At 51.1% G+C, this 16,681-nt stretch overlaps 1 protein-coding gene across 1 annotated transcript; it reads left to right on the forward strand.

Moving 5' to 3' along the window:
* The first annotated feature begins 1,073 nt into the window (after positions 1 to 1,073).
* LOC119817930 (antizyme inhibitor 2-like) lies at positions 1,074 to 15,548 on the forward strand. Its single transcript, XM_038335404.1, has 11 exons — positions 1,074 to 2,311; positions 2,796 to 2,979; positions 4,046 to 4,219; positions 5,311 to 5,483; positions 6,133 to 6,267; positions 7,532 to 7,697; positions 8,557 to 8,704; positions 13,249 to 13,349; positions 14,060 to 14,277; positions 14,725 to 14,781; positions 15,260 to 15,548. The coding sequence occupies exons 1-10, from the start codon at positions 2,301 to 2,303 to the stop codon at positions 14,747 to 14,749; spliced, it is 1,335 nt and encodes a 444-aa protein (XP_038191332.1). The 5' UTR covers positions 1,074 to 2,300; the 3' UTR covers positions 14,750 to 14,781; positions 15,260 to 15,548.
* Positions 15,549 to 16,681: the final 1,133 nt, after the last annotated feature.

Consider the following 16,681-nt stretch of genomic DNA (forward strand, 5'->3'; position numbering starts at 1 on the left):
CATGTCATTCAATGTCATCCTGTCCCATCCTGTCTGTATTGGCTACTTTTCCCATTGCTATGACAGAATACCGGGCAAAGACAGCATAAGGAAAGGAGGTCTGCTTTGGTGCACAGTCTGGGGGTGCAGTTCATCATGGCTGCAGGAGTGTGAGGCAACTGGTCACATTGCACCCACCGTCAGGAAGCAGGGAGGGGGGACCCTGGTGCTCAGCTCACTTTCTCCTTTTTATTCAGTCTAGGGTGCCAGCCCTTGGGATGGGGCCACCCACAGTCAGGTGGCATCTACGCACCTCGATTAATCTAATCTAGAAAGTAACTCACGGATGGCCCCAATACTTGTCTCTTCAGTGATCCTAGACCCCAGAAATTAACATTAGCTATCATACCACCCCCATCCTATCCCACCTCATTTCACCCCATCCCACCCCATCTCACCCATCCCACCCCTTCCTACCCCATCTCACCCCATCTCACCCCTTCCCACCCCATCCCACCCCTTCCCACCCCATCCCACCCTTCCACCCATCCCACCCTTCCCACCCCTTCCCACCCCTTCCCACCCCATCCCACCCCTCCCCACCCCATCCCATCCCATTCCACTCCACCCTGTCCCCCCCTTCCCATCCCATCTCATCCTATCCCACCCCTTCCCACCCCATCCCACCCCATCCCACCCCATCCCACCCCACCCCATCCCATCCCATTCCACTCCACCCCGTCCCACCCCTTCCCATCCCATTTCATCCCATCCCACCCCATGCCCTCCCAACCCATTCTCAGCACCTTCTTGTGGTTTAGAGGATGAAACTGATTCTTTGGGGACAAAGGCAGCTCCCCAGGGTCTAGCTGGGGAGGTGCAGAGCTAGAGATAGGCTTTTCCAGAGTCGTCTGGTAGGAGAGGATATTATTGCTATGAAAACGAGTGCCTTTTCACCTTCCTGTTTGGAACCACAAGTGGGAGGTCCTATTCAGCTCCTCCATGGTTTGACAGTGGAATCAGGAGGCCCTGGTAGCTAAGGGATCTTCTGTTGATCCACTACCCTCCTCCAGGCTCCTCTTGCTGCCCTTGCTTGTACTGCTGAGTCCCTAGGAGCCTGGGAGCTTTGGCCCCTGATGGGAGAGTAAAGGATTGGAGGCTCTCAACTGGAGGATCACCAGGTCCCTCTCCTCAGCCCACAGGAGCACCCTGACCCTGTCTAGTGGTCGACGGATCCTGCCGGCCAGCTGCTGTTAGGAACCTGTCACCATCCAATGCTTCTTAGAGTCTAAGATTAATTTTCCAGACGAAGCAACTGAAGCTCAGAACAATTAACTGATGTACCCATGGCCACATTTTTAGAGTGAGAAGGCAGCTTTGCCATCTGCTTCCTTAGGGAGGGAGGACCACAAAGGGGCTGCATGCAAGAAGTGAGCTGTAGGAAGGGACTACTGAGTAGGCTTATTTCCGGGTGAAGACTGATCTCATCTCTACTGTAACTAGCCCCTGGTGTACCCACTCTACCCAGAAAGGGAGGGTAGAATAAATAGGATCCTAGTCATTATTTACTGAAATGATGTTTGACTTACTTGGGTTGTAGCTTGAAGGTTGGGGTGACAGCCTTCAGAAAGTGACAGCTGACACCCTAGAGTTGGCCCTACCCCAAGATGGTAGTTCCATCTTGGGAGGGTCATCAGGTCACAGGGAGACCTGTGACATTTTCTCAGAAAGTGAGGCCTTAGACATTTTCTCAGAAAGGGAGGGTAAGGTGGGGTGGGGCAAGATAAAGTAACACAGACAGGCTCGCTGCCCAGTTAAATTGGCGACAGAGAGAAGACGTGCCTTGGGAGCGAAGCGCAGCGCTAGGGTCCCCTGATAAGTTTTGGAGACTTGATTCTACTCCCAGACGCACCCCCTCTATGGAGTGATCTGGACACTTCTAGAGAAGAGCGGGGGTCTCCAGCTTCTTCTTTTTGTTTTGTTTTTCAAGACAGGGTTTCTCTGTAGCTTTGGAGCCTGTCCTGGAACTAGCTCTTCTAGGCCAGGCTGGTCTCGATCCACTTGCCTCTGCCTCCCGAGTGCGGGGATTAAAGGCTTGTGCCACCACTGCCTGGCTGGCTCTCCAGCTTCTAGAGGTGGCCAGTGCTTGCTTTCGACAGGTGTCCCCATCCCCGAACACCTTGGAAGGTGTGATCTCTCTTTAGAGGTTTGGCCTGAAGGTAAGCTTCCTGCACCCTGGGATCTTGTTGGGACCAGATTTCCCCACAGGTACTTTGGCGTTACCCCAGGGATCTGCGCTGTACTTGAGGAAGCAGGTCATAATGGCTGCAAGGTGAGTCCTGCATGGAAGGGTCATGGACACAGTCCCTTTTATGGACCGGATGCTCTCGGGATGCCAGTGACTCCACTTTAGTCTGAAGGCTCTCTGGTTGTTTCAGGGGACCCAGGGGACCACTCAACCTGAGGCGAGTTCCCTTCTCCCCGTGGGAGTGGTCACAGGCTTCACTTCTGATATTCTATGATACACAGTTGGACTGCTTGACTGGTCTCAGTTTCTCATCTTGAATGGGGTGCATGTGGGAAGGAGCCTGGAGGAGAGACCTATGTTTCCCTTCCAAGGGAATGGTCTCTGTGCCTTGCTTGTCACCTGCATCTGTGCCTCAGGTCACATGCCATCAGTAAACCATCACAGGGTTTGGTGGAGTTCGTGGGGCCGAATGGGACCCAAGTTTAAAGGATTTGGCCATTGAGGCTGGGGAAGGGACAGCAGGAGTTGAGGAAGGAAAAGGCTGGGTCCACACAGCTGTCCTTTCTAGGATGTCAGAACTGTGCCCAGAGAACACCTCAGCTGTTGTCTCAGGAATGAGCACCAGCCCTGGGGGCCCGAGGAAGCAGCTGGGAGCCACAGGATGCCTGTGGCCATCAGAGCCCATTATTCTGGGGCCAGGAGAATCTGCCCGGCAGCTGGTCCTAAGGAAGATCCAGGAACTCACCACTGCGGTAAGGAGGGAGGGTGAGTCCCACCCCTTCCATGATGGTACTCAAGAATGTTCTTACAGCTTGGAGGCCATCAGACTAGGCTTTCCCAGGGCCTATGCTGGGGGCCTGAGCAAGCTCTGCTGTTCTTTCTGTTCCTTCGGCACTTGGGTTTACCCTCAACCACACCATTGTTTGGGGCTGAAGCCATTCTATTCTATCTCTGGCTTTGCTCTACAGATAGCTGCCTCCCTCACCTTTTTTTTAAAAAAAAAAATTTATTTCACTTTATTTTATGTGCATTGGTGTAAAGGTGTCAGATCCCCTGGAACTGGAGTTACAGACAGTTGTGAGCTGCCATGTGGATGCTGGGATTTGAACCTGGGTCTTTTGGAAGAAGAGCCAGTGCTCTTAATGGCTGAGCCATCTCTCCAGCCCCTCCCTGCACCTTTTTAAAAGAGATATAAGGACCAGAGTTCAAATCCTTTCTTTGCCAGACATGGTGTGTACTTCTTAAATCCCAGAACTCAGAAGGTGGATCTCTAAGTTCGAGGCCAGCCTGGTCAACACAACAGGTTCCGGGACAGCCAGGGCTACATAGAGGGACCCTGTCTCAAAAAATATTAATTAAAAAAATCAAATTGTTCAGGGCCAGCCTAGTTTACAAGAGCTAGTTCCAGGACAGACTCCAAAGCTACAGAGAAACCTGGTCTCGAAAAGCCAAAATCAAACCAAACCAAACCAAACCAAAAAATCAAATCCTCTCTTTGTCATATTCTTGCTGTGTAACCTCAAGCCATTGATTTTCTAACTGAGCCTTTGTTTTCCTTGGCCCTTAAGAAGGGAGAAACAACACCAGGCAGTGGTGAGTTCAAAGCCAGCCTGGTCTAAAGACCAAGTTCCAGGAGACCCAAGGCTACATAGAGAAACCCTGTCTCAAAAAAATAAACAAACAAACTCTCCCCCACACAGTGAAATGGAAGGAAAGGGGAAGAAAAGTAGAGGATCAGTAATGGTTCTGTCATAGAGTGGGGAGGACTCCAGGACATAACCTTCTCCCCTCCTCGCTCTCTTGTTCTTGCCCTAACAGGGCCGCCAAGACCCCTTCATGGTGGCTGACTTGGATGTGCTGGCCGCCCGCCACCAGACCTTCCTCCAGGCCCTGCCCCAAGTCCAGCCCTTCTATGCAGCGAAGTGCAACAGCAGCCCCTGGGTGCTGTCCATCCTGGCTGCCCTGGGCACTGGCTTTAGTTGTGCCAGTCAGGTAAGCCTGTACCTGCTTGCCAATCACTTCCCCACGGGGCTGTCACTTTCCAGAGACATACTGCCTGATGGTCAGGGGATCAGGAATGGGGACTCTGGCCTCCAAGATGGTGAGTGGCATGTGGAAGGCTCAAGACTTTGCTGTTGCATTGGTGGGTTTTATTTGAACCTCTGGTCTTCCATCTCTACCTTCCCAGTGCTGAGGTTACAGGCACAGACCACCCGGTTTACCTGGTGCTGGTTGGACGGAGGGCTCTGTGCCTGGCAGGCAAGCTCTCTACCAACCGAGCAGTAGCCCCGGTCCCTTGGATGCTGTGGTCAGCCTTGCACGGGGCTATGTGACAAGACCACATAGCCTGAACTAGGGAACCGGGTCCCTTCCTAGCATAGCCAGTCGCCCTTCTGAGCCTCAGTTTCTCCCCCCTTTCAAATGGGGCCAACACTGAATGATAATGAGGACATGATGCCTCCTAGGTATGGTTGAGGAGGTTTTATTGTAGACACGAGGAAGAGAACAGTCAGAGGGTCTGGAGGAGTTCAGTCTGAACATGACCCCAGAATAAACCTGTGCATGAGGGGAAGGGGAGGGGAAGTAGAGAGGAAAAGAAGAGAAAATGAGAGGACAGGAGAGGGGAAGGGAGGAAAGGGGAGAAGAGGAGAGGAGAGGGGAGGGGAGAGAGGAGAGGAGAGGGAATGAGAGGGAATGAGAGGGCAAGGGAGGGGAGAGGACAAGAGGAGAGGAGAGGAGAGGGGAGGAGAGGAGGGCATATGGGAATCAAGAGAGCAAATAGACAAAATGCCTGAGTCACATAGGAATCAGAAGTTGGGGGAAGGGAAGCAAAGTCCAGACCCTGGGTGGGAGGAGGTTCAGGGTAGGGGGCAGGGAGAGATGAGCTGGGATGAGCCACAGGTATGGAGTGAAACTTGTCCCAGGTTTCTTTGGGACCTGACACTCTCCCAGTGAAGGACCTGGTCCCAGAAGGAGTTCACTGGAAGGTATCCCCACTAGTTCACGCTAAGGCTTTCTCCCCAGAGAGTCAGGGAAGGCAGGGACTGCAGGGCAGCCTCAACTCTGACCTTCACCCATGCCAGGGAGAGCTGGAGAAAGTGCTGGGCTTGGGCATAGACCCCTCACGAATCATCTTCGCCAACCCCTGTAAGGCCATCTCCCACATCCAGTATGCAGCCCGCCATGGGGTGCAGCTTCTGACCTTCGACAGTGAGGAGGAGCTGGCTAAGGTGGCCCAGCACCATCCTGGGGCCAGGTAAGATGGCAGACGTACAGCTGGAAACAGTGGGCCAAGGGACTCCGACAGATGGATCTGGGTTTCGAAACCTCTGGGACTACAGGTACAAGGGTTCAGCCCGGAGGCCCAATGCTTTCTTGGGATCACATTAGTTCCAAATAGACCTTGACTCTGCTCTGGCACTGGATCGAGCTCAGCATGAGAAGGTCCGGCATCCATGACGTCATAGAAAAAGTATTTATATTAGGGTCATACTAAGGCTCACATTTCAGACTTATCACCCCTATGCTGTGTGATCTTAAGAAAGCATGTGACATCTCTGTTTAGGTTTTCAAGACAGGGTTTCTCCGTGTAGTCCTGACTGTCCTGGAACTTATCTGTAGACCAGGCTGGTATCAAACTCAAAGACCTGCCTACCTCTTTTTCCCAAGAGCTAGGATTAAAGGCATGAACCACCACCACCCAGCCTATACCTCAGATTCTTTAGAAAGCTTAACTGTGTGATTCTATCCCACTTGTTCTTGCCTGGAAAAATTCTGTAAAAAGCATGTGTTCACTCCTTGGTCTCCATGCTGGGTCGTCGTGAGCAGCTAGGCCGGGGTGGGTGGGAAGTTTGGAGTACCTCGGGGTTCCTGTGCACCCATGCCCCCTCTCCTTCCTCTTCCAGGTTGGTCCTCCGGATACAGACCCGGAACAGTCAAAACACCTTCCCACTGAATGCCAAGTTTGGAGCTCAGCTGGAGGCCTGCGCACACTTGCTTCAGGCTGCCAGAGAGCTGGGGTTGGCTGTGGTGGGAGCCACGTATGTGAGCACTGGCCTTTTCTGTCTTGAATTCTATTGCTGTCCCTAGGCAGCCAAGGACTCTCGGGGACACCTCAGCTTTGTGTGTTTTCTAGGCCTAGAGGATGTGAGGCACAAATAGCCTAGGAGACAAATTGAAGTAAACATCAGAAACTTAACACTCCAGATATATAACATTTTCAAACAGTATTTAAAAAAATCAAAACAAATGCAAAAATCTCCATGATGAGAAAAATTGGAATTTTAAATGGAGTCAGGATTGCTGTCGCTGATTCCCTTTCTTCCCTTGGGGTCTAATCACTTTAGAGATCGAGTCTCAGGTGGAAATTTTGTACATTTCATCCCTCCAGGAGACATGCATTCATTTTCCTCTTTAAGGGATTCTGAGTCCTGGGTGTGGGGACACAGCTGTAATCCCAGCACTCCAGGAGGCAGAGGCAGGACAGGGACAAGATCAAGAGCAGGCTGGACAACTGGAAACCCAGACTCAAAAACGGGGGGTGGGGGAGCGGGGCTAGGGACATAGCTCAAATGGTAGCCCTCTTGCCTGGTATGCACCGCATAAAACCAGGGTGGTAAGCACCCTGCAATCCAAGCCCTCTAGAGATGGAGGCTGGAGGGTCACAAGTTCAAGGTCATCCTTGGTTATATAACGAGTTGGAGGCTAGCTTGTGCTATATGAGATACTATTTTTTTCTTTTGTTTTTTTGGGGACAGGGTTTCTAATGTAGCTTCGGAGCCTGTCCTTGAGCAATTATTTTTTATATTTGTGTGTGTGTGCTCATGCCATGGTGCACACGTGGAGGTCAAAGGTCAGTTTTCTTCTCTCACCATGTGGGGATCAGGAATTGAACTCAGTAGGTTTTGGCATCTGACCAGCCAGGCTTTGCATCTGGTGAGAAAATTCTCACTCACCTCATCCCCTCTAACCTGAATTGGTTTCTCAGTTTGCCTGTAGGGGGCAGTGGGTTGTGGGGTTCTAGGTGAGAGAAGGAGAGCCCCTTCAACAAAGGCACTGGGAGTGGGTGGCTGGGGAAGAAAACGTTACTTTGTCGTTATCCCTGACTGGGTGAGTATGGGACATGTATGTCCAGGAGGACACCCAGTATGACCAAGACCACATACATCTATGGGTGCCAAGTGGGCCAGTGTCATTTTGGCACAGGCTGGCACTGGTCTTGCAGTCCCTGGGTGAGTGTTCTTCAGTGCATCTGCCCTCACACTGACTTGAATCTGTGTCTTCCACGCCATCGGCCACGTTTAGCTTCCATGTGGGTAACGACTGCCAGACACCCCAGAGCTACAGGCAGGCCATCGCTGACTGCCATGGTGTATTTGAGATGGGCCGCACCGTGGGTCACTCCATGAGCCTCCTGGATCTCGGAGGAGGCTTCCCTGTAACTGAGGGCTCTGAAGCTAATTTTGAGGAGGTGAGCTGGATGGCATCCAGGTATGAGTGGCAGTCTGAGTATAGCAGCTTGGGGTGGGGGGACAAGTGTGTGCGCATGCCTGTGTGTTTGTACATAGAACCTCCCATAACTGGGAGTCTGTTTGCGGACACTGTGGCTTGATTCTGACAGATACCTTCACCTGATTACATGTGTGGCTGTGAGTGTGTCTGAGCATGTGCACCTGAGCGTGTCTGAGCACGTCCACTTGAGTGTTTCTGAATGTGAGAACATGAGTGTGTTGGAGTGTATGCACCTGAGTGTGTCGGAGTGTGTGCACCTGAGTGTGTGCACCTGCTTGCTGTGCTTTTTTTGTTGTCTCACAGCTCTGGTCCAGGATCAGGAGTCACATCCAACAATGCTCTTTTCCACCTCTTTCTTCTTCTCTTCTTCCTCCTCCTTTCTTCCTCCTCCTCCCCCCTTGTCTCCCTCCCACTTCCATCCCTCTTCTTCCTGCTTCTTCTTCCCCCTCTTCCTGCCCTTTTCTTTTTCATCCCCGGCCTCTCATGAAGTAGGCGTTATATCCCCCCACCCCCCCGAACAATCCCTACAGCCCCTCTGTGTCCTTTAGCAGCTGACCCTGACTCTGGTAGACACTCATGGTCCCTTAGCTTCAGGGACCACGTGTCTATTATTTGCAAGGTCATATCCTCAGGGTGCCAGGGCCTGCACACTAGCTGTGTGCTCTGGCCTCTCTCGGCTCCCCTTCTACCTGTTTCTTCTTGAGTAAGAGGAGGTGAGCTTGCTATCTGAAAGGCTATTGTAGGGACAGAGGAAAGGGGGCTGGTCATGGCAGTTGCATAGACTCAGGATACAACAGACACTGGATCTGTCTCCACAGATGGCTAGAGTGATCAATGCTGCCAGGGCCCAGTACTTCCCGGAGGGGACTGGTGTCCAGGTCATCGCAGAGCCTGGCCGCTTCTATGCGGAGTCTGTATGCACAGCTGCCGTGAACATCATAGCCAAGAAAGCCTCCCTGGAGCCAGGTGGGTGCCAGGTGTAGCCACTGTCCAGATGTCCCGGGACTCGGGGGGGGGGGTTGGACCATGGGTCTGGGGTATACCCTGGGTGCCTAATTATAGCAATTGAGATCAGAGTTGCATACTGGATTGGCCCTGTCTGGGTACTGTTTACTGTGCCCCAGAAGAGGGGAAGGTGAAGGACAAAGACCAAGGTGCCCTTCTAGGTAGTGGGTAAGTCTGCTGCCCTGAGGGAGCAATTGCAAGGTTGGGTCTCCAGGGCCCTACACACCATTACTAAACCTAGTCAACCGCGAGCAAGCCCTTGGGTGCAGGAGGTGACAGTTTCTATCAGTAACAGAGAACCTTAGCACAAGTTCCCTCAGCAGATAAAGCGGGGCTGACTGCTGTGATGGGACAGGTCCCTAAGGCTGACATCCTCCGGTGACAGTACCTTTTGACACGCGTCACCGTGTCTCCCAGGGGAGTTCTTCAGCTATTTTGCCTCTGAGTGTGGGAGGGTCTAGGGTGGCCATGTTCCCAGAGATGTTTTCATGGCAAAATTGAGAATAGTCCCAGGTCGGCCTCCACTGAACTAGCCCTCTTTGATCCTCGGGACTGAGTGATACCCTTGGGTAAATATTTACCGTCTCTCTGATGCCCTCCCTTAGCCGCCTTTGATGAAGCTCCTCATCTGAGGAGGTAGGGGTGGAGCGCACCTGTCCTCACCCATTTCACCACAGCCAATTACAAGGATTTGGGGGCTTTGTTATTCATTACATAAACACAAGCAAGAGCTGACAATCTGCAGAAGTCAGTGACAGCTGAAATACATATTTTACCTCAGGTCTGCTCACCGATCTCGCGAGGCAGCTTTGGGTCACCCCCAGTGCACATGTGTAGGCATGGAGACTCAGAGGCGCAGTGACCTGTCCAAGGTAGCACAACTAGTCCGTAGATAAACCAGCCTATGCCTTCCTCCAGGGCTGGTACCCTTCATCTCTAGCATCTGGAGGAACTCAATCCAGAATTGATCTGGGTATCACTGGAATTGGGGTTAAGGAGATAGGGAAGAGAAAGAAGGGAAATCAGAGGTGAAAAAATCAGAGGTGAGAAAATCCGTACTCAGAGTCAGCTTCCAAATGGCTGCCGATCGCCCAGGTGTTGACAGAGTCTGACTGGGATTCTGCGTGCAGGTTCAGGGGCAAGAATGTGAAGACAGGCTAAGATGGCTGTAAAGAACAGGCTTGGTAGGCCCTCGTGTCTGCAGGATCTGGGAGTCATAGAAAAGAGTTTGAAGGAGCTAGGAGGAAAGCTGGCACTTGCTTATTTGAGTGATCAATAGCGTATCAATAGAGGCGGCGTGTTCTGAGGGAGGGAGCCATCTGCAGCCGTTGGTGCTGTCAGAGTTGGCCAAGGTTTTACAAGGTTTTACAGCACAGCCAGGATTTGTCCTAAGGAACTATGGCAAGGCATGCTTCCATGGAGACAGCTGTCTCGGATAAATTTTTACACACACTTTCCCAGAGACAAGAGTCCCTGCACGAATGATCCACACAGATTGGAGTAGGTGAGAAGGGAGCGTAGGCCAGCATATTCACTGTGATGTTTGTGGACATAGGGTCTTGTGTAGTCTAGGCTGACCTGGCTCCTGCCATGTGAGGGGGTCTCTGCAGGTGTCAAGGCAGGCAGAGAAGCCATCCTTGAAGAGGTGAGAATGAAAACGCCATTCAGATTGATGACGTCAGCCTGGATCGAGCTTCAGGGAGTCTAATGGTGGGCAGTTTATGGGCGTATTTAAACACAAAAGAATGTATTTGGAAGAAAGGTTTCCAAGCAGCCATCATCATAATCCCAGGTGCACGATAAAGCTGAGGGTGTGACTACATAGAAACTCCTGTATAGAGCACACGTGACCATGATGGGGGTTCTATAGCCAAAAGACCTAGAATCTAGGGTAGTCTCTGACCGATAGCATAGAGGTCATCAGGCTACAAAGTACGTGTGACCTCTCCCCTCAGGATGGATTCTATTGACTGAGAGCCAACAGTCAAGGTCTAGGGAGGGACAGTCTGGGATAGACATTTGGGGGTTTGGGTGAGGTCTGCCTGGGTAAAGTCTGCCTCTACAGATACAGAAGGTCACCAGGTCATTAACAATCCCCACTCCAAGCTTTCTGGATGGAATGCAGGTATCTTATTTCCTCCATTGAGGAGACACCCCTAAATGATTAACATTCTTGGTTTCCCTAACATCTATGCAGCTGAGATACCTGCCTCTACTTCCCTAGTTCTGAGTTTGCAGGTATACTTCACTGTTGTTGTGGAATAGTAGTTGAAGATGTGTTACATTTGTTTATGCTGTGGAACATTTGTTTAGCGATGCAAAGATGTGTTTCATTCTTTTATGTTGCATTTGTTTAACTCTGTGAAGCTGTGTTACTTTGCCTGCCTAAAACACCTGATTGGTCTAATAAAGAACTGAGCAGCCAATAGCCAGGCAGGAGAGGGATAGGTGGGGGCTGGCAGGCAGAGAGAATAAAAAGGAAGAGAAATCTCGGAAGGGAGGGTCAAGGAGCAAGAAAAAAAGAAGAGGGGGACGTCAGGGGCCAGCCACCCAGCTACACAGCCAGCCATGGTGTAAGAAGTAAAGAAAAGTATATAGAATAGAGAAAGGTAAAAGCCCAGAGGCAAACAGTAGATGGGATAATTTAAGAAAAGCTGGCAAGAAATAAGCCAAGCTAAGGCTGGGTATTTATAAGTAAGAATAAGCATTTATTTGGGAGCTGGGTGGCAAGCCCCCAAAGAGTAAAGGAGTAAACAAACAAACAAATAAAAAACAGCCAACTACACACAATGACCGGTTTTCTGTGGTGCTGGCATCGAACACAGGACTTTGTGTGTACTAGTCCAACTCTACCAACTGAACTATATCCTACAATTACTTTTATTATTTTTAGATAGGGTCTCAGTTTGTAGTCCAGGCTGGCCTGGAACTTAAAGCAGCCCTCCTACCCCAGTTTCCTGAGTGCTGGGGTTATAGATGGGAGTCGCTCCACTCTGCTTCCATTGTGATTTGTGACAGAGGGAACGACGAGGATGGACTTTGTTCTGCCTGATTTTGGTGATCTTAGCAGGCTCCAAAGTCTAAGGATGGCACTGGTCTCTGAGCCTAGCGTGGCAAACACCAGGAGAAAGTGGCTGGAACAGGGATAGCTCAAGAAATGAATCAGCAGGGCAGGAGAGGTAGTTCAGCAGTTTAGAGGACCTGTGTCCAATTCTCGGTACCCATATGGTGGCTCACAACCATCTGTAACTTCAGTAACTTCAATGGCCTCCATGGGTATTGCATGAATGTGGTGTACTGACAAACACGCAGGCAAACCATTCATACACATGAAATAAATCTAAAAATAAAAAAGGAAGCAGCTGGCTGCTTGGGCTCTGGACTAGTAGTTGTACATGAGGGAGCCCATTTTGGGAGATAATTACTGCCTCTAGGAATTAGCTAGTCAGGGAAGGTCAGACTCTTCTGTGTCTGCAGAGCCCAGATGCCAGAGTATCAAGCTGGTACCCACCTGTAATGCCAGCACTCAGGATGAGGAGGCAGATCATGAGTTCAAGACAAGTCTACACTACACAGGCCAGTGTGGGCTAGGAGAATTTATCTCAAACAAACACAAGCCTAAGATAAAGCAGGGTGCAGTGGCATATGCCTGCAATCCCCGCACTCGGGAGGCCGAGGCAAAAAGATCACAACTTCAGTGCCTTGTTGAGCAACATGGTAAGATCCCATCTCAAAAGCCAAGATCTGCAGATATAGTTCAGTGGTGGAACACTTGCCTAGCAAGAGCAAGGCCCTGGGTTCAGTCCACCAACACCATGTAAATAAGAGAGAAAGAAGGGAAGGAAAGAAGGAGGAAGGGAGGAAGGAAGGAAGGAAGGAAGGAAGGAAGAGAGGAAGGAGGGGAAGGAGGGAGGGAGGAAAGGAGGCAGAGAGGGAAGGAGGAAGGGAGGGAGGGAGGGAGAGAGAGAAGGAAGAAGAAAGGGAGGGACGGGAAGGGAGGGAGGGAAGGGCAGCGAACAAAGGCATCCCTGAAAGGAAGGAAATGCACCCACTGGCACGCCCTGATTTGGAACATCAAACAGCCACTGTTCCTGTCCTGCCTCACACAGTAGGCACTCGGGGACCTACTCCAAGTGCTTGAACCTGTGTCTGGGGATAATCCGAGGGCATTGCCTACTCCTGTGGACTTCTGTCAAGACTCAGATTCTCCAACTGTAATGCAGGGGTTATGGTACCCAATAAGTATAGGCAAGAGCATCCATGTACTCCACACATGAGGAGTTTAAAACAGATCATCCCACGCCAGTTACTGCTGTTCAGTGTTCCTATGCGGGGAGCAGAGGGCAGTGGGGCCTGGTGCCATGCACCTAGACATGACAGAAGGTGGGTTGGGGAAGACCCTTAGGAATTCTGCCTCACTGGACAGCTGCTTCTCCCAAGGGGGCTGGGACTCATCAGGGAGACCTAACCAAACACACTCCATCCTGTCTACTCCCTGTTCCCAGGAGGCCACAGGAAGATGGCATACTATCTCAATGAGGGCTGTTATGGTGCCTTCCGAATCTTCCACAGGGAACCTGTCCCCAGGATACCCATTGTGGTGAAGGTAAGGGGACTTTGTGTCCTGAGACCATCAACTCCAGTTGCTGACCCCAGAGGCAGGGTCTCAGGTCACCCACGCTCTGCGGGTTGTCATGTTGGGCATGGGTGTGAGGCACGGCATGTACACATCCATATGTGTTTCCTGGTGCACACCTGGTGATTCATGCCTGTACAGGCACATGTGTCTGTGGAGGCTGCGTGGGTCTGATCAGCTCTGGATGCTTCTGTGTGTGTGTGTGTGTATGTGCGCGCGCGCTCTGGAATGTTGGAGGAACAGGAGACTTGAAGAGTACTGGTTCCCAAGCTCCCTTCACATTAGAGGCCCCTGTCAAGCTGTCAATGTCCCCACCGCCTGCCCATGATCTCATATATAAAAATAGATTTAAACCTCCAGGTTAGATCCAGCATCCATTCATCATTAAAACTCTCCAGGTGGCTCCAGTGTGCAGTGCACTCTGAGACCCCATCTTCGGGTCCTTAACACGTACACATGATGTGTTTGTGAGCTGGTGAACCGAGACATGGCCCTCATGCAATGTGAGCTCCAGGAAGGGCCTTTGAGTGTGTCCTAAAGGCTGGCACAGAACAGCCACTCTGTCACGTTCACTGTGGTTGAATGGTGCTGTCCTTACTGGATGACCACGTCTCCTGGAACCACGTCTAACATCCTAGTGAGACCCTTCCTTCTCTGACCCCATCTCCTTCTCCCTGCAGGAGCTCCCCTCAGAGCCCCGCCTCTTCCCCTGCACCCTCTATGGCCCCACATGTGATTCCTTTGACAAGCTCCCCTTGGAGGAGTTCCAGCTGCCGGAGTTGGATGTGGGCGACTGGCTGATTTTCCCTGACATGGGTGCATACAAGACCTCCATGAGTTCCACCTTCAATGGCTTCCCGATCATAACTGTCTATGATGCCATGGGCCCCCAGCTCAGGTGACCAAGGGGAAAGGTGTGGGGGGAGTAGATGTGGGGTGATTCCTCCAGACCCTTGGCCTGGCAATGTGAGCCGGTAGCTGAACTTAGGAGCCCCGGGCCTAGGAAACACTCTGCTCTTCACATAACCCTAGTAGTGGGGCTCACCTCACTTTGCCATGAGCCTGTGGGGTTGACTGGGTCTCAGCCTCTCCTGAGGTTAAGTCACAGGTTGCCTGGGCAGCGACACCTTATGGATGCCTCAGTGGGAGTAGAATCAAGCAGCCTATGAACCCATCTAGTCCTTGGTGTCATGGCCCAAAACCTGCTGGCTCTAGCGGCTTGTAATAGCTCCCCCGTTGTCAGAGCCCCTGCCCCAGGGACCCTGCTCTACCCAGCTCAGGACTCACCATCGAAGAGGGAGGGGGAGTCCTATGAACCTCTTGAACTGTAGCAACTTTTCTACAGGAGCCTACTGAAGACAGCACCTTAGACCAGGACATGGCCAGAATAGAGACACATCTGGTATGCTATGCTCAATGAGGAAAACTTAAGGTTAGAGGGTGGTGGAGTAGGCCCTTGGGGAAAAACAGAGGCCTGGCCTCTTATGCACTAGTGAGACCCTATTACACATTGAAAGTTGTCCTTGAGTAGGCTTGAAGCACCAGCTGGATGTCCTGGGTGGCTGACTTGGCATCCCTTCTGGCTCTCTATCTCCCTAGACAACAATATCCCCACGGTGTGGTGGGGGAATGAGGGAGAAAGGAACAGTGGGACTTGTGTGGGCACAGGGGTATCCCCTTCAGGGCTAGGCACCTTAACCTCAAAAAAGACTGTGTCTCCTGAGGGAGGACATCAGCAAAAGGGTACCTAGGAGTGCTTTGGTGGGACCACCTTTTGTGGTGCGCATGCATGGGGGGAGGGGAATGTCCCCAGGGGCAAAGCCACCACTTCCTGTGTGCTTTCCAAACTTTCACCTGATGATGATTTCTGGGACCCACAGTCGCTGCCAAGCCTTTCCCGACCTGCCAGGGTTGTGTCACAACCTAACTCCATCATCTGAATGAACCTTCCAGCATCCTTGAACTGAAGAGAATTCTCCCCCGTACAGCCCATGGAAGGTGTGGGCTGCAGACACCTCCCATGGAAGTGGGAAAGGCTCGGCCTTCAGAATAGTGTGCTACTCATTGGATCTCTCTGCAAATTGGGAGTGGGAACATTGATTTTTACTTTTCAAAGTATAAATATGACCTGGCTTTGGTGAAAATATAAAACTGTGTTTAGATGCAAGACCTGGTGTGTTCTGCTTGTTCTGTGGTCTAATTCTTTAGAATTATAAATATTCATATATATTTATTCATTCATCTACCATCCATTTATCCATCCATCCTACAAGTCAGCCAACCATCATCCACCCATTATTCATCTATCATTTATCCCTCTCTCATCCATGCATCCACCTACCTACCATGCATCCATATCCACTATCCATATACTCATTATCAACCATCCATCCACTTCTCATTCACCCATCTGTTCTTCCATTCATCTATGCTTGAACCTACTATCCATCCATCCATCCATCCATCATCCATCCATCCATCCATCCATTCATCATCCATCCATCAATCATCCATCTATCCATCCATCATCCATCCATCCATCCATCATCCATCTATCCATCCATCATTATCCATCCATCCATCATCATCCATCCATCCATCCATCATCCATCCATCATCCATCCATCATCATCCATCCACCCATCTACCAGCTATCAGTCATCCATCTATCCATTCACTATCAACCATCCATCTACCTGTTCATCCATTCATCCATCCAGCAATTCACGACCCATCTATCCATTCCTCTGTCCTCTATTCCATCATTCCACCCACCCACCCACCAGCCATCAGTCATTCGTCTACCCACTTCATGCATCCATTCATCGGTCATCAATCTACCATCTGTCCGTCCATTACTCATCCATCCATCTGTCCACCTGCCTGGTGCTGTTCTAGACCCAAGGGACCCATGTTCAACACGAGAGGAAAAGCTTTACCTTACAGGCAAGAAACGGCATAAACAAACACATAGGTAGATGACAAAGTCACATGGGAGCACAGGGGAAATGAAAGAGGGGGAGGAGCGAGCAGCAGTGTCCAGCACAGGGACCGGGTGAGGGAAGTGTGGTAGCGCATCCGTGGAAAATAGCAAGTCCAAAGGTCTGGATGATGAGCATCAAGTAAAGGTCGGAAGACTGTGTGAGGGAGCAGAGGGGGAAGGGAGAGGGTCCAGGATGGCCAGTCAAGCATTTTACTATGTCAGGGTTTTTATGTTAATTCCAGCAGGTAAAAGCAGAGTGCAGGGGTGAATGCAGAGGCAGCAGGGAGGCTCCTGTCAGCCCTGGAAAAGAAGGGGTGGG

This window comes from Arvicola amphibius, chromosome 6, assembly GCF_903992535.2.
Source record: "Arvicola amphibius chromosome 6, mArvAmp1.2, whole genome shotgun sequence".
In the NCBI taxonomy this organism is placed as follows: Eukaryota; Metazoa; Chordata; class Mammalia; order Rodentia; family Cricetidae; genus Arvicola; species Arvicola amphibius.